The sequence below is a fragment of the Centropristis striata genome, chromosome 23, assembly GCF_030273125.1.
Source record: "Centropristis striata isolate RG_2023a ecotype Rhode Island chromosome 23, C.striata_1.0, whole genome shotgun sequence".
NCBI lineage: Eukaryota > Metazoa > Chordata > Actinopteri > Perciformes > Serranidae > Centropristis > Centropristis striata.
In genome coordinates, this window is record NC_081539.1 from 6,480,248 (window position 1) to 6,503,627 (window position 23,380).

Consider the following 23,380-nt stretch of genomic DNA (forward strand, 5'->3'; position numbering starts at 1 on the left):
TAATGTTCATGACACATCCCATGTCATGTTTATGACACGCTCATGTTACTCTTATGTAGACACCTTCAAAATAAAGTGTTACCATATCTTGCTTTAGTCACAAAGGCATGTTCAAAAAATTGTCTAAGTCACATTTTATTTTGACTTAGGCATAATAAATCCACTTAAGTCACACACTTGACATAGGCCATTATCTTAAAGGGGTAAAATCACATGATCTGATCAACTGAGGATGTAGGTGTATGTACAATTTATTAATAACAGTAATAATAAATGTTTAGAAGTATTTAGACTTTTTATTTAAAGTACCACACTGTGATGTAATAAAGGGAAATAAATGGTTAGAAATAGTTTAACCTTTAATTTAAATATCACCATTAAACTTCCCCAGTTAATTACTTATATTAAGACATTTTTTTTTTGTGCAAATTATGCATCATGTTACTAATTATGTGGTAAAAAGTCTGAATACTTTGCATTGATTTTAAAAGTAAAAAGAAGTAAAAGTATTTCATAAAAACATTATAAAATGTATTTTTATTTAACAACTTACTGAATCAATTTAAGTGACTCATTAAATTGATGGCTTTTAACCACTTACATCGTGCTCATGTTAATAAATAAATCCACATTTTAAAATAATTATTTATTTGATTCATCATCACATATAAAGCGAGACAGACAAAAAACCCTGACAGAAGAAAAGCTCAACAGTCATATGTCAACATTGTATAACCCTTTAGATTCATTTCTGTATAATAGTTTTTCATAATTTTTTTTACCTAATATTGCTACATTGTTCTAAAATAGATTTTTTTATTCACATACATTTCCAAAAAAGAGGCTTTCTTCTTTCTTGTGCAAAAGATAAATCTCGTACAAGATCCAACTCCGTCATCCAAAAGTACAATTCTTTAAGAAGAGTTTAAAAACTGAGATGAAAAATCAGAAAGAGGCAAAACTGTTTATAATCCTTCATAATTTATCAAGATGATCAACAAGGACAGAAAGAGTTTAACCTTCAACTGTGAGAACTTAAAACAGAAAAAATGTGTTTATGAACGGAGACAAACCACACGCAGCTGCTGCCAATTAAACTTTCCATGTTTTGTTTGACACACAGCTGAAACATTTGTTGTCAGAGGGTGGAGACCAAAACGACTCTGTAGATGGTGAGAAACGGCTTGTAAACAACCAAATGTGGTGCTGATTTCCAGAGAGTCGTTCTTGTTCTATAAGTGCTCGATGAAACAGACTCAGGAGGATTTATGGGAGCTGGTGATGTTCTGTTTCAGGAACCTTTTACATGTTTCGAGGGACTTTTTCTCCAAGAGGGACCTCCATCAGTTTCTGAGCGTGGAGGGAAAAAAACATTATTAGACATAAATCAAGACAAAAACACAAACTACATGCAAAGAACATTATATAAATAAATAATAAACAAGTGGTAAATTAATAAATTAATAAGTAAAATAGTGGTTAATAGTAAGTGAGACTGAAAAGAAAAATAAATAAAATTTAAAAATATATTTTTTGTGTATGTGTGTGTCTTGCTTACTATTTCAGTCAAATTTATTTTACTTATTTATTCATTTATAACTTCATTTTGTTTTTTGGCTTTTACCACTTGTTTATTATTTATGTATATATATTTTCTTTTTTTTCTGAATGTAGAATTGTTTTTAGTTTTTTTAGTTAATTATATTTTTAAATTGTATTTATTTTCTTTCTTTTTTGTAAATATATATATATATATATATATATATAATTATCCTTTTCTTCTCTCTTTTTTATACATTTATGTACATGTAAACAGTCACATATACACATACACAAACGAAAATGAACAAAAACACTCTGATTAAATTGTAGTATACCAAAAAATAAAATTAAAATGTATACATGAATAAATAAATGAATAAATAATTAAAGCATGTGGTCAGAAGTACAAAACTACCATAGACTACTACCATTTTATTCCAAGTAAAAAATTGTTGCCTTTGTATCATAGTGAATCTTCTTGACTGTCTAATGATGAATAAGGTCTTTAATGATTTTTTGGTATCTGCTTGTATGTTATACTATGGTGTTTGTATGTTGTGTATGGACTCTTAATTTTACTGTTGCGTCATGTCTTGTGTATTGTTCTGTATTGACTGTTGTTGTTGTTGTTTTTGTTTTGTTGATGAACTCGGAGAATGGACAATTTGATTTAATGTTTGGACTCCAGGAAGAACAGCTATGCTAATGTGCTGGTGCTAATGGAGATCCAATAAATAAATAAACGAACGAATCCAGAGCTTAAAGAATGTTTTGATGTTTCTGCTTTCTTTTCAAGGGACCAAAAGAAGTAAAAAACATCTTTAACTGCTTTTAAAACGAAGGACCGATCTTTTGCAGGTCGTCTGGTAAGTCAAACCTTCTGCTCCTCCAGAAACTATTTCTACCTAAAGACACAACATCTACCTTTGACGCTGTGCGGCAGGAGAAAGATGTATCTCACCTTGAGCAGTCGAGCGTGGTAGAGGTTCTCCTCCTCGTTCTCTCCTCTCTGTGTGTCAGCCACCTGGTACCTCTCACAGGCCCGGATCAGCTCGTTGGGTTCGTAGAGCAGAGCGGGGTCCAGAGAGTGAGCGTTGATCAGACTCACCAGGTACTCCCTGTAGTGCTTCCTGCAGCAACACACAAGAACACACTGGAAGTTTCATATCGTCACCCTGTTAAAATAATCGCCTACGTCATTTTTTTTTGCAGGAAACACAAAAAACTTCATCAAAAGTGTAACATATGACATTTATTGATCATTTCACTCAAAAAGGATGTAACAAAGGATGGCTATTGGCATAGTAATAACACTGTGTGTAAATTATGTAACACAAGAGAAATAAATGGCACCATCACATAGGAAGGGAACATGATAAGGGAGTGTTTCCATAGGCAATTTAATGTATGACTTTTTTTTTTCTTTCAAATTTTCGACATTCCATAATATGATGTTTTTCTGTCATTTCTTGCCCAATTATGCTCTAGTATGTATCAACAGACTATAATTGACCCATTTTAAGCAATTTTACGCATTTTAAAATTTGTCAATTTTTGTCAAAAAACAACATGCTATATAGTATGACTTTTTTTAAATTAATTTTGGACATCTCAAAATATGTTGTTTTTTTTTGTTATTTCTGGAAAAGCCACCCTACGACAAGTATCATCAGACTATGATAAGGCCATTTTGTGAGTATCGCAGCATTTAAAAATTGTATGACTCTTTCACGAAAAATTTCAACATGTATGTATGACTTTTTTTTTCAAATTCTGGACATCTCAAAATATGGTGTTTTTCCGTAATTTATGGAAAAACTATAGCCTACTATTACATGTATCAACAGAGTGTAATGAGATTAATTTGAGCGTTATGACTTTTTTCATGAAAAACTTTCAACATGAATTTTACTTTTTATTTTATTTTTTTTTATTTCAGACATCTGATAATATGGTGTTTTTCATTTCATTTCATTTCATTTCTGGCAATATTGTGTTCTAATGTGCATCAACAGACTGTAATTGGGTTATTTTAGGCATTTTTTGGGGCATTTTAGAAAGCAAAATACAATAGTACGACTTTTTTTTTAACATTTTGGAGATCACATAATATGTTGTTTTTTTGTGTGATTTTTTGACAGAATATACTGAAATATGTACCAACAGAGTCTAAAAATACCACTTTAAGTATTTTGGGGTATTAAAAAAAGACCTATGATATTTTTTATGCCAATTTGGAAAACATATATGTTTTTAAAGCAATTTTGGACAACATAATATAGTATGACTTTTTTGTTTTAGACAAGAATTTCCTGTCAAAGTGGCTGGTAGAGAGCTGGTAAAAAAAATAGCGTCAGACAATATTAACAGCAGCAGTCAGGGCACTTACTCGCAGAGTCCAGCTTGTCCCGGCTGTATTTGAAGGCCACACGGTGAATCAATCTGGAGACCTGCTTCATCTTTCTGCTCCATCACACAGCAGGCGTCTGTGTCGAAGAGGAGAAGACGGAGTCAAATATTAGAAATTAATTTAAGAAGACATATCAACTTCATACATTACATTGATGAATTTAAACTTTTGCAAATTTTTCACCATTTTCCAAAATAGGTTTTTACATTAGGTAAAGGTATATAAATTTCACATATTTTCTTTTTTCTTGACTTTCTACATGTGATGAAAAACAACATGTTTGACAAGAAGGAATGAACAAAAGCTTTTTTTTTTTTTACCAGTTTGAGTTTCGTTAGAAGGATCTGTGTTGAACTCCACACCGCTCCTCTGCAGAGAAAAGGGGGAAAAAATCAAGAAAATTTATTAATTTCCTCCAGTTTGAATCTTTCAAAAACATCTTCACTTGTACATTTATTCAAACGTTTGAATCAGGGCTAAAATGAACCCTCCTGTTATGTTGCTGGTCAAATTGACCCATTTCAAAGTTAAAAAAAATCAAAAAAAAAAAAAATTTTTGGGGGATTAAATTTATTCTGCTTGGCTTAATAAGAGTAATCAACATATAAAATGAAAATGGTTCATTTCACATATCAATTTCATGTAAAAAAAAACCATTGTATTTTATATGTAGGTCATTCCAATGTACATAAAAAAAGTTTTAACATGCATTTTATTATGAAAAACGAGTGAATTATGCACTAAATATTGATTGAAAAAGTTATTAATGGAGTTAATCATGAAATATCAGTGTTTATTGGGAGTTTCTGACACTTTTGGATAATTAAACATGCCCCGGGTCAAACTGACCCACAAACATTTTTGCTGTTCCTGACAAACGAACATAACAGGAAGGTTAGGTTTTAAATAAAGCTTGAAATCACGGTTGGGGCTGCAAAAAAGGAGGTGAAGACGAAGTATTTTGTCGCTTTGCTTCTGCTATCTGACATATAACATTTCAAGCTAAAATAGTGGCTTAAATACTACACTTTTTTTGTTGTGGCCAAAGTTGTCAAAACAATCTATCTGCTGGTATCACATAACTTCTCAAATATTGTTCTCCAGGAAGTAAAAGTGGTAAGACCGAAATACAAATGAGAAACTATAAAACAACAATATTTGTTTATAGCCAAATGGCTAAATATAATAACACCCCACAATTAACTTTATTATATAACATACAGGAACCTCAGCTGTTTGATCTAGAGCAGAGTTACAAAGGAAGTCTACTTGCACTACAGAAGAGTTTGCATGGCAAGCAGAAACATTTTGTGTATGAAAATCAACAACATGAGATAAAACAAATACCTGCAGCAGGGCTTGTAGTCTGGGCGGCTCCCAGTCTCTGAGGTAGAAGAGACAGTCCCGGGGGTGATGAGCATGTAGACCGGGGTAACTGCACTGGGCTGTCTTGCATCCCGTCTGCAAGAGATAACACAGAAAAAAAACACAGGAGAGTAATCAACACCTCACTAAGTATGCTTGTATCTGCAGATATGACAGTAAGTAACCCATCCTGCCAGAGGGATAGAAACATATGTTTTCTTAGAAATGTTACCAGAAATAAACCGTTTATCGTAAAAACAAACTGTATAAACGTGCATTATGATCGAAATTTTAACTTTCTGACAGTCCTCGAATGGATCGCAGGTTACGAAAGTTATAAAAAGTAACCAAAAGAAAGCTTAAAATTGTGATATTTCTGTCAAAATCACTTTATTCTACATGTCTCATTTAAAACGTCATCAGAAATAAACCCTTTGTAATAACTAGATCCTGTTAAAAACTTTAAATTCTGCTCCTCAGAAACAGTCCCATGACAAATATTTACTGAAAATCTGTTTACACAGAGCTGAGAGGAGAGGACAGGAGAGGCTGTTTACACAGAGCAGAGAGGAGAGGACAGGAGAGGCTATGGGAATGCCAATAGTTAAATATGTATATTTTTTGTTTAATTTTTTTTGTGTACATAAATTCAATTTTATTCCAATTTAAAAAAAAAATGTATCCACGTTTTTTTCTTTTTATATCATTTTTGTCATTATATATTATTATTATACATTTTTGAGCTGTTTCCATTTCTAGCCATGATTGTGTTGATTGCATATAGCTGCAGGACTTAAATATTGTATGTATTGCAGTGAAATACTAAGCCACAATGAATAAAATGTAAAAAGAGCAAAAAAAAATACCCTGAAACAGCTGGTTTGGGGTCTAGAGGGTTAAACAGAACAGATGGCACTTTATAATTACTCCACTGTCTCCTCCGACAAAAAAAAAAGCATAAATGCTATATGCAAATCTGAGATCACATTCTGTAAAATTTTCCAATGCAAGAAAGTCAGAAACTCACAATAAAAGTGTCTCTGAAAACAAAAATATCACTTTTCCTATTGCTAAAAGTTGTTATTTCTAAAGTACATAAAGCAAGTGGAAGTCTACTGTAGAAACACGTATTCTGGTCAACCTGTGAATGTTTCTCTGGACCACGTAGCTTGAGCTCACCTTGTGGTAGGGGTTGTTGCAGCCACTGCAGAACTGGTACCTGCACTGGGAGCAGTTGAAGTGCATGCAGCCGCCTTTCGTCAGAGCGTACTGGAACCTGCAGTGAGGACAGGCTGCAAGAAGAAAGACAGCACATATCACTAAATCTATTTATGCAAACAATGGTGAAAAGTAATCAAGTACAAATTTGAGGCATTTGTTCTGTACTTTTCCCTATTTTCTGCAACTTAATACTTCCACAAGATTTATTTTATAAACTTATTAAGTATTTACTTCAGAAATATTATCAACAAATAAAATGATGTCCTGTAATTTTAATGTCTAGTACAATTAAAGGTACATTTGTTTGGACAAATATAATTATAACAACAAAAATAGCTCATGAGAGTTTAATTTAAGAGCTGATATCTAGACATTTTCCATGGTTTTCTTAAAAATGATTCTGGTTATTATAAAGAAAACCATGTTAAATGTCTAGATATCAGCTCTTAAATTAATCTGTTATCAGCTATTTTTGTTGTTATCATCATATTTATCTAAATAAATGTACCTTTAGTTGTACCAGGCATTAAAATGAACAAGAAATTGAAGAAAACAATGGTCTAAAATTTTTCCATGACAGTATATAAATTAAAATGAGCTCTGCCTCTACTTGCTGCAAACATTAGAAATCAATTATGTTGGTTCCCTCTGTCTTTGATGTATTTCTGTATTATACTTCTTTTTTATTTTTTTATTATTATAACCTTTATTTAACCAGGAAAGTCCCAATGAGATTAAGAACCTATTTTTCAAGGGAGACCTGGCCGGGTTAGGTAGCAGCAAATACAAAACAGTTACAAAATTACACAGACAAAAATTATTACATTTACAAACAGATTATGAAAAACATGTACATGTTATAGAATTGTCCTCAAGTACTCTTAGTTTAGATTGCTGTATGATATTAACTCTGTTAGTTTCCAGTTATTCTGTAACTTATTCCATGCAAAAGGTGCAGAGTGGACAAAATACCTTTTTTTCCCTGTATTATACTTCTATTCCACTACATTTCAATTCCTGAATAAAATTGTACTAGACCAAAATGACTTTCCTTCTTCCTGATCTACACAAAGGTTGAGTGAAACTGAAATGAAACATGTGGTTTGTGTCCTCACTGATGCCGTTGTCTCTGAGGAAGCCGGCCAGGCCCTGCTTCTGGTACTCGGGATCGTTGTCCCTCTTCCACTGCTGGAACTGCTCACAGGACAGATCCTGGTGCTGAGGCTCCCACTGAGAATAGAGAAAGGGAGTTAACGAGTGAGCACATCCTGCACAGTTAGTTCACTGAAGAGAAGCCAAAAGTTTCAAGGCTGAATTCCTACAACTGTTGAGTCTTTTCATCTCCTTTTATCTAATGTAAGATAAGTTTCAGGGTCTCTAAATGTGATCAAAGATGGGAACAAATGCTTATACTCACGGGTTTCTTACACTGAGCACAAAAACTCCTACGACAAGACGGGCAGGTGACCTTCAGCTGGTCTCCATCATTGATGAAACCGGATGTGCACTGAGGAGGATAGAAAGATTTAAAAAAAAAATGTAAATAGGCCATTTTTAACATTTTGCGGCATTTTTAAATTTGACCATTTTTGACCAAAAACGACATACTATACTATGACTTTTTTTTATTTCTCCAAATTTTGAACCTCCTATAATATATGATGTTTTTTTCTGTCATTTCTGACCATATTATGCTCTAGCATGTATCAACACACTATAAGTGGGCCATTTTCAGCATTTTAAGATTTGACCTTTTTCTGACAAAAAACAACATGCTATAGTATGACTATTTGTTTCTTCTCCAAATTTTGGACATCCTTTAATATGGTGTTTTCCTGTCGTTTTTTTTAAAATTATGTCATAAAATGTATCAACAGACTATAATTTTAAAACATTTTAAGCATTTTTAGGCATTTTAAAATTTGCATTTTACATTTTTGATGCACTTGACTTCTCATCTTTTAGACCAGACTTCATGTAAATATGCATAATTTAAAGTGTAGTTTTTAGTTCTGGTCTGGTTTCAACTGACCAAATACCTGCATAAGACACACCATGTCTCCCTACCCTACTTTCACTGATATGACTGTTCTTTTTTATTTTTATAACAGGTCTACTCACTTCTATTGTGTGGCCACTTGCATGCAAAATCTTTGTGGTTAGTGTGAAAATCTACTCTGCGGAACACAACCAGTATGACTGGTAATGGAGCATGGTAGCAAGCTAATAAAAGCAAGTGTCAAAAAAAGAGTTGAGTTGCATGCTGCCACAAGTGGAAAAAACTCAGTTCAAAACAAGATGCAAAACTGATGGAAGTGTATGGGGAAATAGGCCTATTTCGGCTACCTGTTACTGTTAGCACTGTCATTTATTTTATTCACCAATGTTGATTTTTACTCTTTTTTTGGACTCTGGTTACATATCATATTTTATTCAAATTTTGAGGTTCACATGGTGTAAATTTTGTTTACAGTATGTTCAGAGGACACATGTCAACAGGGCAATGATAAGGATAGCAGGTATTAACAGATTTTACTAAATAAACTTACAATAAAAAAATATTATATAAATAATCAAAAGGAATGAAGGATGGAAAATCACCTCAGATGCTTTAAACATCATTAAAACTCAACTACTGTTTGTTGTAGAAATGCTTAAATATAATAGTGGTGACTTTTTTATCTGGTATAAATTAAGTCTGCTGCAGATATCCTTTTTGTTAATCATAAGCGACCAATTAACTCCTTACCACAGTCACTTTCACCTTGTGCTAGTGCCGTTAAAACTGCACTTATTTGTCTTTGTAAGTAGCTTGTTTTTTCCATCACTGCTTTAGATCGCAGAGTGGATAAAACTACAGCAGCCTGGCAGAGCTTTGTACGCAAATAGCATGCAAATCAGCATACGCAAACTGTAGGCAGATGAGGAAATAGATTTTTAAAAAGATTGTGAGAGCTGGTAAAGCGATAGACAACAAGTAGACAGATTATTTGAGAACTCACGTGACAACACCACAGGAACTTTGGATCTTTCATCAGAGCGTGCTCAGTCAGTTTTTTATGAAACAGGTCGTACACGTCGACCGCGAGGCACTCACGCAGCTGGGAAAACAAAACATGAAAACTTCACTGTTAAAAGTGAAAAGGGAACAATTTAGCACATTATTTTTTTATTACGGTACGTTCATAACAAGTCATCAAAAGTTTTATAAAATTTAATTTGGTCTATAGCTACTTAAAGGGATCGTTTGGATTGTATGAAGTGGTTTTGTATGTGGTACCTATCCAAAGTAAATAAGACAAAAACATTTTAAAAACTTAAAATTTAACTTCATGACATCAATATGTAAAAGATTTTATTATAATTAATCCTCTTTTAAGATAAATCATAAGTGGGACACTTGCACTGAAGCAACTTATCAAAACAATCTGTTGATCTGCACAATTATAACTAAGGATGGGAATAATTAATCGATGATGGATTAATGGTGGTTAAGAATTTAGTCGATCATGTGAATTTTTAATCGATCTGTGTATTTTTTAATCTTAATTTTATCTCTGACTGTGTATCAGTATCACTGAACTGAAACATGGCCGAGCGTTCAGTTCTGCAGCTGTACGTCAATAAGCCAATGAGCTGAGAATTAAGTTGGATAAAGCTACAGTTTGCAAACTGAAAGTTGCAATAACAATTATAAAACACACAGAAATACAAGAGGATTAATTTGAGCAAAACTAGCTTACTGTATCAAACCTTGCTAGCATGAATTACTAGGTTTAATTTGATCCAAAACTTATTTAAACACAAAACGCACTTAAATATGCAGGATTACTGTGAAAATTAACCTCATGCCACTTTGGGGGGTAAAACATAAAACATTGAACTCCTTGACGTTATCTTTACAGATTAATCTCACGTGAGTTAGTTTTAATGATTGACAGAATCAAGTCTCTTTTTGTCCTTTCAAAATAAAAGCATCCGTTATCAAAACAGACTTTTGCATAGTACTGTATATATATATATATATATATATATATATATATATTTTATTTTGCCCATGTATGCATGCAGCGATTAATCGATTAAGTGATCGTTAACGGTATAGATAATTGAGTTGGCAGGTTTCTTCCAAACGCCCATCCCTAATTATAACATCACGTTTCTGTCTCTGTACCTGGATGTCCAGCGTGGAGAAGTAGCTGTCCAGCTGCTCGGGGTCGTTGATGTCCGGCTCGCTGCAGACAGGACACACCATGTCCCGGATGTGTTTGTCTCTCACAGCGATGGTGAAGTGCATCCCGAAGCATTCGTGGCACACGGAGCACTGACAGGAAGTCAGGGACTGCATCTGAAACACGGAGAGGAGGAGAAGAAGAAGAAGAAGTTAACAGCCGTGCACTAACTGACTCTGAAACTACTCTTGCACATAGAGCAAACAATGAGGGTCTTTGTAAGAACCTGCACATTAATTAACTAAAATAATATAGTATATATATTATCAGTGCAAAAATATACTGCAGAAAATTTACTGAGTGCTTGTATGTCAAAACCAAACTTTATGATATTTCGTATCAAAGTCACTTCCTTAATATATATTGATGAACCATACTGTTTAATTTTGTGCTAAAAGTAAAGAAACGGTTGTTGCTAAAACTGAAAGATGACGTATGACCATACTTTTCAGAGGCCAATATTTCCATATTAAACATACTTTTTAAAATTGGTCTTTCGTAATATTCACATTTTTTTGAGATGCTGAATTTAATCTAATCATTATAATTAGAAGAAATTAAATAAATTAAGACATGAAATGTTTCATTCTGTGTGTAATGGATCTATATAATGTGTTATTTCCACTTTTTGAATTGAATTATTGACATAAATAAACTTTTCTATGAAATTCTAATTTATTGAGATGCACCCGTATATTCTCCTTGATTTTCCATTATTTGACACATCAAAGGCATTTCTTTTTATTATTTCTCCTTGCTCTATTTATTGCTTAAGTGAGAAAAAGAGCTTAGAGGTAGCATCGTATATAAGATGCTTTGTTCAAGATAATAAATTAAAAAGATAACCTGCAGATTCACCACAGTCTGCATCCATAAATTGTGTCTGAAACCACGGTGGAATAAACTCTGTGACTGGTCACCGACCCACCTTGCTGCGGGGGAAGATGCTCAGGCAGCAGGGGCACTCGTTGTTGAGGAGACGCTTGATGAATTCCTTGTCGTGCGACTCTTTCACAGCCTGCACTACGTCCTCCATAGAGTAGGTGATGTCCGGCTCTTGTAGCAAGGCCAGGACGAGCTCGCAGCGCCCCCAGCTGGGCAGGTCGTACAGTGCCAGCAGACGCCTGCACATCCTCTGCAGAGAGCACAAACAAGAAAACAAGGAGTTCATGTAAGAGCAAAGGCCCGTCAAAAGAGGATGAAACCACACCTGAAATGATTTTATCTCCGTGCCAAAAATAGGTGTCATTTACGAGGTGTGCACACAGAAGCCTTCAGGTAATTTGCTGTGCAGCCTAACCTGTTTGTCCGGGTGTTTGGGATCGATGGGTGGCTCGGGCTGGTCGTTCCAGATTCGCTGGTGGAAAGGCTCCAGGAGGGGGCGCTGCAGCAGAGACAGAGCCCCCTTCACCTCTCCTCCACTCAGCCGCAGAGCCTCCTCACACTGAAACACGTCTCTGAAGCCCAGAGAGTGCAGCTCTTTCATCTGCACACAGACAGACAACAGGGAGATTACACTTTAAAAGTGGCATCATGTAAATAAACAGGAATTTAAAGGCTTACATTTCTAAAACAAACAAAAATTGGTATTTATGATCAGGACTGATGTTGGCATAAGGTTTAATTCAGTGAAAGTGGAAAATATTAAAAAAATAATTTTATTGCACTTTTTTGATTTGTTGTCCTCTTAAGACATCAGAGCAAATTTTTAAAAGGGATGCACAAGGATTCACTTAAAATACAACTTTTAGATTATTTAATTAAGGCTTGCACGTCTGCTTGCGTTTAAACATTAAATGTTTGAACTTGGCTTCAGTTGATAAATAAAAATAAGAGGAAATGTTGATACAAAATGCATGAAATACAGCTAAAGCCCCTGCAGCTCCAGCAGGAATATACAGTCATGGAAACAGTTATTAAACCACCCTTTTTCTTCAATTTCTTGTTCATTTTAATGTCTGGTACAACTAAAAGGTAAATTTGTTTGGGCAGATATAATAATAACAACAAAAATAGCTGATAAGAATTTAATTTATTTAAAACATGGTTTTCTTGATAATGGTTTTGGTTATTATCAAGAAAATCATGGAAAATGTCTATACATCAGCTCTTAAATGAAACTCTTATGAGCTATTTTTGTTGTTATCATTATATTTGTCTAAACAAATGTACCTTTAGTTGTACCAGACATTAAAATGAGCAAGATATTAGAGAAAACAAGGGTGATCTAATAATGTTTTCCATGACTGTATGTTTTTGTATAAACTGTGTTTAAGGAGTGGTTCTGAACCGTCCTACCTTGGTCTGTCTGTCCCTCAGCAGCTGTCTCACGGCTCTTTCTGTGTCTCCTCCTGCAGACAGCCAGGCCAGCTTGGCTTCAGCTCTGGACAGCTTCACACCTTCGCCCGTGACATTCGGGCCGCTCGGCTCCGCGTCGTCTCCGTCTCTCTCCACGACCCCAGGTTCCCCCGCTCTGTAGTTGAGCTGGACGGAAGCTGCCATGGCGCAGATTTCATCCAGCAGGTGAGGCAGCTCTGACGTCAGCCAATCACAGGGGTTCGTGTTGCTGCCGCCGCACATGCAGATGGCTGCATACACCTCCTCAGCACTGACGCCGCGCTTCTCTGCTTCCTATGCAGGAGGAACAGAATGGATTTGTTTACCTTATAACTGTTTCTGTGTGACATTTTAATACTGTGACACTGTCATTTTGAGATAAAGTTAAAATTAGTAATTTTTAAAGCAAAAAATACCACATCTTTGGTGCATTTTTATGTCTTGTGTGATGGCAAACTGAGTAATATTGGATTTTTGGAGATTTGGAGACTTCATCTCTATGGCAATATAAATTGATGAATAAAGAAAACAACCAACAGATTAGTCTCTGATGAAATTAATAACTTGTTGGAGCTCTATTTCTAGTGATTTTATGGTAAGGATGGTGCTTAAGTTGTTGGATAAAGAGGTTCATGTCTATAAAATGACAGAAAATGGTGGAAAAGGACATTAAAATTGTCCGAGATATGCATCTTTTTTTTTTTAAGTCAGCAACTTTTTGAAGCAGATATAAAGCATTTTTTTCTTGCTTATTTATTTTTAAAACAAAGACAAAAAATATTTGATTATCAACCCAAATGCCAATGAACTTTTTGTTGATCGATTTATCTGCATAGCTGAAATAATGAGCAGATTATTCATTGATTGTTTTGATAATTGATATATTGTTTGACAACATTTCATTATTTAAGCTTCTTAAGTGTGAGCATTTGCTGCTTCTCCCTGTCTTAAATTATAGGGTAAACTAAAAAAAAATGGGAGGTTTTGACATTTGGTTGAGTGAAAAGGCAATTTTGAGAGTTACCTTGGGCCTTTCCCCCCCCCTGATACTTCATAGACCAAACAATTAGGAAAACAATCTGCAAAAATGAGTTTCTTTGCTGCAGACTGAGCTAAGCAACAGATGCGTGCACACACAGTTTCCCTCCTGATTTCTTTAAAAAGAAATCTTTGACCTACTCTGATCTGGTGGACGAGATAGAGGCCGTCTTCCTTCATCATCCTCTGTCTTTTGGCGTCCATGTTGACTCTGGGCTTCGGCTGGGGCCTGACACTCAGCTGGGGTGGATCTTTGGCGTTGCTGGTGGGAGTCGGCTGCAGAGAAAGGGGCAGAGAAACTCCAGCAGAGTCTTTACCCGACAGATTGCACATCTCACACACCACAGAGGGAGCGGTGTTTACGTAGGTGCAGAACTGGCACATCCACTGTGAAAGAGAAAGAAAATTATACATGTTATGTAGATGAAACTAGACAAAAATTATGTATGAGACACCTTAAAAATACATATTGAAATAATAATTACATTTTTTGGCCACTTAAAGGCGGCACAGTTGTAAACACAACATGCCATATCCCCTTCTCAGTGCATGTGATAAACAAACAGTTGCTTATTTCCACATCCAGCACTTACAGAGCATCTTGATGATGCACTACGAGGTTTCTGTAAGTCCAAAGTTCACTCTCTTTTAGCAAACTCCTAAAGGAAATATCTATTGTGTGTCTCTTAACTGTGTCTGCCTACTGTTTGCTGCTGAACAGGTAATGCACGGGGGATTTTTACAGCTTTTCTCAAGAAATAATGCTATGAGAGAGAGAAGTGAGAGTGAACTAGAAGCGGAGAGCTGCAGATTCAGGTGATAGTTCTCTGTAAGTTCATCACCAAGAGGAACGTCTTACACATTGTCGCAATTCATGGATTGTCATTATAAAAATGCCAATTATAGCTGCTTTAACACAATGCAGAAATATACAGTACGGATTTAAAGATTAAATGTTGTTTGAAGTCCATTTGATGCATCTGGGACTTCTTATATTGAGAGGACAAGAAACAATCAGCAGCAGCAGTGAGACAAACCTTTACTCCGGGGTCGGACAGGGATGTGGGGCTGGGCAGAACTGGTGCGACAGGTGGGCGAGTGGCCAGACGAGGGCGCTCACACACCTCACAGAGGATGCTGCTGCCTTGATTCACCACTGTGCAGCTCTTACACTGCCACTCTGAGGGGTCGAGCACACACACAGCTCATTCAGCCCGCTGCTTCATGCAACAACATTGTTTGCTTATGTCAACACTTGAATTACTTATTATACCTTTATTTTTCAGTGTTTTTTTTAGATGTATTGCTCATATAGCACATGAAATGATGGCGCTAGATAACACGGCAAATATAATTTGTCCCAGGCTCAATAAAGGAGAAAAATTTATGAGTTCATTTAGATTTAGTGCAATGTTTTATTCTTCTGTTTCTAAGATGTTTCATCTCTTTTCTTGTTGCTTCATTTCGTTATATTTTATAAATGTCGTAGTCTCACCTGTGTTGGGAGATGTAGGAACCGACATCTGGCTTTCTTGAACAATGGAAGCAGCCGTCGCGAGTCGAGGACGTTCGCAGGTCGTGCAGAGGACGGCTCGCATCTCGTTCACTGTAGTGCAATGAGCACATTCCCAAGGAGACAGAGATGGACTGGAAGACGATAGAAAATCAATCATTTATTTTCAATTCCGTAGCGATTGCTGACTTTCCTGCAACTGTTTTTAGCTTTGGCCATTTTAGACAGCATTTTTACTTATTCATTTATCTTGTCTGTTATCTGTATTTTGAATTCATATTTCTGTACTGTTTGTAAATGTACTCGTCGGTACTGTAAACGAGGAAACCTCATCGCCTTCTGAGTTTAAATAAAGTGTTATAAATAATAAAATTACATTTATTGGATAGTCTAGTTGCTCCTCTCCTTGAGTTTTTTCTTTAACAGCACTGCAACTTTTCGCTGGAGATCAGTATTAATTTGTTTAACCTTAAACTAACAAACCAGCAAAAAAAAAAAATGAAACACAAAAATATGGGATGAAAGCCAAGTTAACCTTAAAGATCCACATCTCACTATGATCTAACCATTGCAGGTACAGGGTGAGTTGAAAGTGGACCGAACGAAATCAGGTGATCCTGCTTAAAAATCTGGCTTTTAATTTACTTGAGTGCAGAAAAAACATGTAAAGGCCTTTTTAATCAAGCTCTGTTTTGAATTTTGAGTCAAGCTTCCAGTCGAGTGTATCCCACTACTCGAAATTCAAGTTTTATGTATCAAACTTTGTTTTTTTGGGCTCACACATCCTAATGGGATCTTTTCGGAGAACACTGGATACTGTTAACTACTGCAAGTAGTAAGTATGTGGTGAATAAATTGAACCTGTGGCCATAGACCACACTGGTGCCAAAAAGGGGAAGTGACAGTAAATTAAAGTTCCTGTTCTCGTCACCTGGATGTTTTGGCTGGTGTAAGTATAGTTCTGCTGTGTCCTTTGCGGTCAGGGTGGGAGTGGTAAAGCTTGTCACAGTTCTCACACAACCTCTGGACGCAGGTGGGGCACTGAGCGTGCACTGCAGAGATCCCACAGATGGTGCAGGTCCCTACAGCCACACCAACAACAACAATTATAGGCAGCAACAAAAGCAATGCTGTATTTCTGTTTTAAAAGCCTGCTGTAATCGAGCATACCCTGTTTGTTTTTCTGTATTTTATCTCTCTTGTGATTGGTTCTGGAGGGGTGGCGGTGAAAGAGGTCGTCACATGCATCACAGAGAGGTTGATTGTCACAAGACGGGCAAACCAGAGACGAAGCGGCACCACACAAATTACACTCTGCTGCAGGAGGGTCTGGAGGGTAAGAAATAGAGAGATAGTGAGTGTATTATCTATCTATCTATCTGTCTGTCTGTCTATCAATCTATCTATGATTCGAGGTACTTCTAGGTTGTTCATTATCATTGAACATGCACTAGAGACATGTTCAATGCACAATAAACTTTTAAATTGTTATTTAATTATTATTATTTTTCTACTGTTTATTGTATATTTATTCTATTATATTTCTCTTTACTGTCTTGTTTATTTATGGTTGCTTATTAAATAATTAGATAATTTGTACTTTACTTTTTTTTTTAACTTTCTTTTATTTTATATTTATTTATTTAATTTTTAAAAAGTTCATCCCTTTATTTAATTGTATTTCTCTTAATTTTCTAGTGTATTTATGGTTGCTAAATCTAAAATTGTGGCATTAACCCTTATGCCCTCCTCAATTTTTTTTCCATAAATCTCTTAAACAACTTCAGATGTGATCAAAACAACCAAACATTAAATAATTTTCAGAATTTTAACCCTTTATGTGACAGTTTATATATTTGAATTATTTCACAATTTCTTCCAAAAAAAACAACACAAAAAAAATGAATTATAATAAATAGTAGGGGGCTGGGGCTTTGGTGGTGATGAGAGTCTGTCAAAGATCAGCAACGAAATTGATTTGATTGCATTAGTATTTTTTATGTAGTGCCAGATATTCCCTCTCGTGACCTTCGTGGACAAAAATGCCTCATAGACTTCCATTCAAACCACTTGTTTAATCTCACTGCCATCATGGTATAAAACCATGGATTCTGTAATGTCAGCATTTCATTTTGAAGAAAATTAGTGATATTTGACATTTTCATTGTATTCCACCAGATTCAACCATTTTCCCATTGTAGGCTGATGCATGAAATTCTTGAATTGTAAGAATTGTAAAAATGTACAAACAAAATGTACAAAAATGCCCGAGGAGGGCATAAGAGTTAAAAGAAACTGGTTTTGTTAACTGTTTATATCACACACAATAATAAAGACAATAGTTCAAGCGACATGTAGAAAACTGTATTATCCCTAGTAGCTTTATACAAAAATAATAGTCAAAAAGCAGGCTGTGGGGTGTGGTGGCAGCTCACCTTTTGATGGTCTCAGAGGTTGTGCTACAGGGCTGGTAGTGGGTTTAGGTGGAAGAGATGGGACCTGGGGTTTATCTGCCGGCTGCTCCTCTAGTTGCAGGATAACCACAGAGTCACTCAGTGGCTCCTCCTAAAGAAACCAGCTCCACATTAATCACTCTTCACATGTTTAACACAGTAGACAGAAATTAAAAAGACTGAATGGGGACAGATGATCACAGAGCATCAATGTGGAAAGACGTAAAGTTAATTCTATTTAAGGATTTTTCATTTTCCCAGAAGACGTGAACACACAATTTAGTTGACTTAGATTAAACTCACTATTGCACTATAGCAGAAAATTCATATTCATCAATACAATTGCATATAGACAGCTGATTTCACTCACTGTGAGAATATGTCATGTGTTCACATTTCTGTATCTGTGTTTTTAAACAGTATAATGATGCACTTCAGCACAGGTATGCGTACACAGCCACTGGAAATGCTTGTACAGACCTGTTGGATGATGAATGGGATGATATCTTTGAAGTTTTCTGGGTGAGGATGTGTGCCCTAAACAAACAGAGACACATAAGACGTGGAATACACTGAATTTCTGACACAAGAAAGGTATTCACATGACTGCTTATTACGAACCTTAATGATCATGTCCACCTCTGTGCGTAAGGTCATGACCTCCAGTGTCACTGCAGCAACTTTTGCAGTGTCTGGTTCTGTGACCTCATCGGGGAAACTGAGGCCATCGATCTGCTGATTGGTGTAACCGTACAGAAACAAGACTCTCCGGCCTCCCTGTGGAGGAACATTCTCTCTTAGCGAGTTGTAATTCATATGTAAAATACATAAAACATGTGTAAAATGAAATGTAAAATCAAGGAAAAGCTCTCTTTATTTTTTAAGTATTATTTTCTACAAGAAAAACAGACTTTTTCACTCGAAAAATGCTTCAAAATCAAATTAAAGTCTGACTAAAAGCCACTGTTAAGCAAAAATTACATTGAAAAAACAAACACTTCTGCTCACTTTAACAGCATCCACAGTGGTTCTGAAGACAGGGTTGTTGTGCTTGACACTCCTCCAGTATCTGGGCCTGGCGGGACTGGTCAGGTTGCAGCCATATTTCTCCAGGATACTCAAGGCTTTGACCAGTCTACTCAAAGACTCCAGAACCTGAAATAAAACAACAACAAATATGAGCATTTTGTAATGATATTGGGGTTGCTTCACCTACACAGTGTACAGAAAGTAGTCTATTTCTATATTATTTATTATTATTATTTTATCCAAATATTTTGGCAGATGTAATTTACCTTCATTTACGTTTGACAAACACACATTTATACAATATATATGGCAGGATTTTTTCCAAATGCAGTTACTTCGAGATCAGAATTAAATTTAGTTGGTTATGTGGAGATAACTTGGAATAAAAGGGTTAATTTAGGTCAATTCTCAAGGAAAACAAAAGGCTGATTTGTAAAGATAACAAAATAATACATCACAAGAAAATGACTAAAGTAAAAATTCACCCAAAGCCTAAAATACATAAAGTCGGAGGATAAAAAAATAAACCAGAAGTGCAGGTAGTTCCAGAGTTTTGTGGCTCTTTTTGTGGAAAAACAAAACAAAAAAACTGACCTCTGCCCAAAGTTCTCAGACTACACAATGGTTAATTAGGGATTAAAGGGTCTAAATACAATCTGGCTCATTGTAGAGGAGTAGAAGTATAAAAAAGGAAGAGATTGAAATACTCAAGTTAAGTACAATAACCTCAAATGCATTATTAAGTACAGTATATCAGGTACTGTTGTTACTGTTATGTTCTAGGTATGTCCAAGCAGCACCACCAGAAGAAGAAACCTTTACCTCCTGTCTGTTGCGGCAGGCCGTGTTCTCCCTCAGCATGACCTCCACCCCGAGGTGATGGTACTTCTCGGGCAGAGGCAGCGGGATGCCGGCCATGGTCTGCACCTCCGCCTTCACGTCCTGAGCTAAACCCGAGGAGGTGAGGAGCGACAGGGATCTCCTCCTCACCTCGTCCATCTGGACAGACGCAGGGCTGCTGCTCATCGCTGTCAGAGACGCAGAGAAGCTGATCAATCAGAAATAGTCACTTTGCTATATGTGACATTTGTCTGTGTCTCTCTAATGTATGTTATTGTTAATGGAATACATTTAAGAGTCTTACTTTTGGTTGAAAAATACAAACAATTTAAAGACATCCCCTTAGGTTTGGACTCATTGTGATAACCACTTTAACTTTTTTCTTTAAAACTAAATGATTAATCAGAAAAACAACTAATAATAAACCCTAATTGATGTGAGGCTGGTTTGAAGGTCCATTATCCCCAAAAAAGAAAATACAAATAATATCCACAATTTATAAGGGGGTAAAAGCTAGATAGAGAGAGAGAAAAATAAGGCAATAATGATATTAAACATCAAAGTAAAAAATAATTAATTAGCAAAACAAAATATAAATAATAAAGAAAAATAAAATGTAATATAAAATTTACAGTAAAAACATAACAACAAAGGACATAACTTTTCCTAAAACAACAACAAAACATTTTTTTAAATTTTCTAATAAACTGTTAACTGGCTCAGCGATATGGAGAAAATCAAATAAAACTGTTTATTTAAAAAAAGAAACCATAGTAATTTTGTCACTAGATTATAGGGATGACTACTGATGCTTTTACAAAGTATCTACACAATGAGATTTATAATAAATGTAATCACAAATAACGTGGATATATTGAGTAAGTGGGGTAAAGGCACTTAATAGTAAATAACACATTTATAATACATGTATTGTATTGGAGAATTTGAGAACCAGGAAAGGACTACACTGATACCACCTTACTAACTATATATCCTAAATATAAGACTAATATATGAAATATCAAATATATCAATATAATGACCATAACTGTCTAATATTATGTTTTATTTGTTTTAAAAACTCATACTGATTTAAATCACACTGAATTCCCTTCATGTCTGGCATGTGTGGTATGTAAATAAACTTGTCTTAATCGAGGAAATTAGGTGAAATATTTTGTCACTTATGAGAAATAAAGTGACAACACAACAAAGGTTTCATGCATCTATTTATAGAATAAATTACCAGCAAAAAAGTGTTTATTTGTAATAGTGTCCTCCTGATTATTTTCACTTTTGATTCATCTTAAGACGACGGTTGGAAAGTCCGGGCTAATCATAATATCTACACTATGAGATTGATAATAAATGTAATCATAAATAATGTGGATATATTGAGTAAGTGGGGTAAAGGCACATAATAATAAATAATACATTTATAATACATGCATTGTATTGGAGCCTTTGAGAACCAGTAAAGGACTACACTGATGCCACCTTACTTACTATATATCCTAAATATAAGACTAATATATGAAATATAATATCAATATAATAACCTTAACTGTCTAATATTATGTTTTCTTTGTTTTGTATGCTCATACTTATTTAAATCACACTGAATTGCCTTTGTGTCTGCCATGTGTCGTATGTAAATAAACTTAAGTAAAGTGACATTACATCAAAGGTTTTATGCATCTATTTATAGAATAAATTACCAGCAAAAAAAGTGTTTATTTGTAACAGTGTCCTCCTGATTATTTTCACTTTTGATTCATCTTATGACGACAGTTGGAAAGTCCGGGCAAATCATAATATCTACACAATGAGATTGACAATAAATGTAATCATAAATAATGTTGATATATTGAGTAAGTGGGGTAAAGGCACATAATAATAAATAATACATTTATAATACATGTATTGTATTGGAGCCTTTGAGAACCAGTAAAGGACTAAACTGATGCCACCTTACTGACTATATATCCTAAATATAAGACTAATATATGAAATATAATATCAATATAATAACCTTAACTGTCTAATATTATTTTTTATTTGTTTAAATCACACTGAATTGCCTTTGTGTCTGGCATGTGTCGTATGTAAATAAACTTAAGTAAAGTGACAATACATCAAAGGTTTTATGCATCTATTTATAGAATAAATTACCAGCAAAAAAAAGTGTTTATTTGTGATAGTGTCCTGATTATTTTCACTTTTTTTTGTTCATCTTATGACGTCATCATAGCTTCACTGTCATGAACGTTACACTGATAAACACACTATAAAAAACATAAACGCGACCTGACAACACACAAGTTATATTCTATACACGATAAAAATGTTATTTAATAAGAGTTTAAGGTGTCAGCTGTTAGTTTTGTACGCTTATGTTAACAAGCAAACGCAGAAAACAACAATTCCCGTCAGTTGAAACCGAAACTTTCAGTTAGTAACAAAAACTAACGTACCTGTTTCATGAAGTAACCGCCGTCTCGAGCTTCGACAGTTGGTTTCGAGCTTCGGCGTTAAAGTCGAAAGTATTTATGTTTCCATTAATGGCAATAAAGTGTTTTTAAGTGCATCTCAGTGCTGAATGTGCTGTCTGCTATGGTTTGTGTTGTCCCTGAAGCTAACTTAGCTTTAAATGCGGAACTACAATTTTGACGTTTATAGTTTCCGGCTCTACTTCCGGTCCCTATTTTATTTTCAAAATAAAATCAGGGTTATATATATATATATATATATATATATATATATATATATATATATATATAGTGTTGGAAATACCCACAAAATAATACTATATACCCACAAAATACCCACAAAATAATACTATATATATATATATATATATATATATATATAGTATTATTTTGTAATATAATATAATATAATATATATATATATATATAATATAATACTATATATATATATATATATATATAGTATTATTTTGTGGGTATTTATGTGGGTATATATATATGGGTATATATATATATGGGTACATATATATATATATATATATATATATATATATATATATATAGAATCAGGTTTGTACATGTGAATCATGTAGGTCTATTTGGTGCCTACAATACAGATAGAAAGGAAATACAATAAAAACAAAGTACTGCAACAGTGAAGAACATACATTCATAGAAAAATGACAACAAAAAATATATAAAATATAATATATATATATTTTTTTTTCAAAAGAAAAGTATGCTAAATTTAATAAAAAAATATTAAATAAATAAATAAAATAAGGATGTGTGACGGATACATTTTTCCTTTTATAATATAATACAATACTTTGAAATGTAATTAATATATCCCTTATTTCACTTTTTAAAATGTGTAATAAAAAAACACATATTTAATTATCAAACATTTC

The 23,380-nt window shown here is 34.5% G+C and overlaps 1 protein-coding gene across 1 annotated transcript; it reads right to left on the reverse strand.

Moving 5' to 3' along the window:
• Window positions 1-783: 783 nt before the first annotated feature.
• On the reverse strand, window positions 784-22,652 carry LOC131961790 (E3 ubiquitin-protein ligase RNF31-like). The gene is made up of 24 exons (XM_059326681.1): window positions 22,455-22,652; window positions 19,963-20,168; window positions 19,120-19,266; window positions 18,733-18,888; window positions 18,592-18,648; window positions 18,094-18,223; window positions 16,829-16,987; window positions 16,590-16,740; window positions 15,641-15,792; window positions 15,183-15,325; window positions 14,287-14,532; window positions 13,069-13,401; window positions 12,071-12,256; window positions 11,699-11,905; window positions 10,713-10,886; window positions 9,541-9,639; window positions 7,956-8,045; window positions 7,654-7,768; window positions 6,497-6,609; window positions 5,300-5,413; window positions 4,273-4,321; window positions 3,932-4,028; window positions 2,504-2,672; window positions 784-1,350 (listed from the first exon to the last, which is right to left on the reverse strand). Exons 2-24 carry the CDS (start codon window positions 20,164-20,166, stop codon window positions 1,303-1,305), a joined length of 3,339 nt encoding a protein of 1,112 aa, XP_059182664.1. The 5' UTR covers window positions 20,167-20,168; window positions 22,455-22,652; the 3' UTR covers window positions 784-1,302.
• Between the last annotated feature and the right edge of the window lie 728 nt (window positions 22,653-23,380).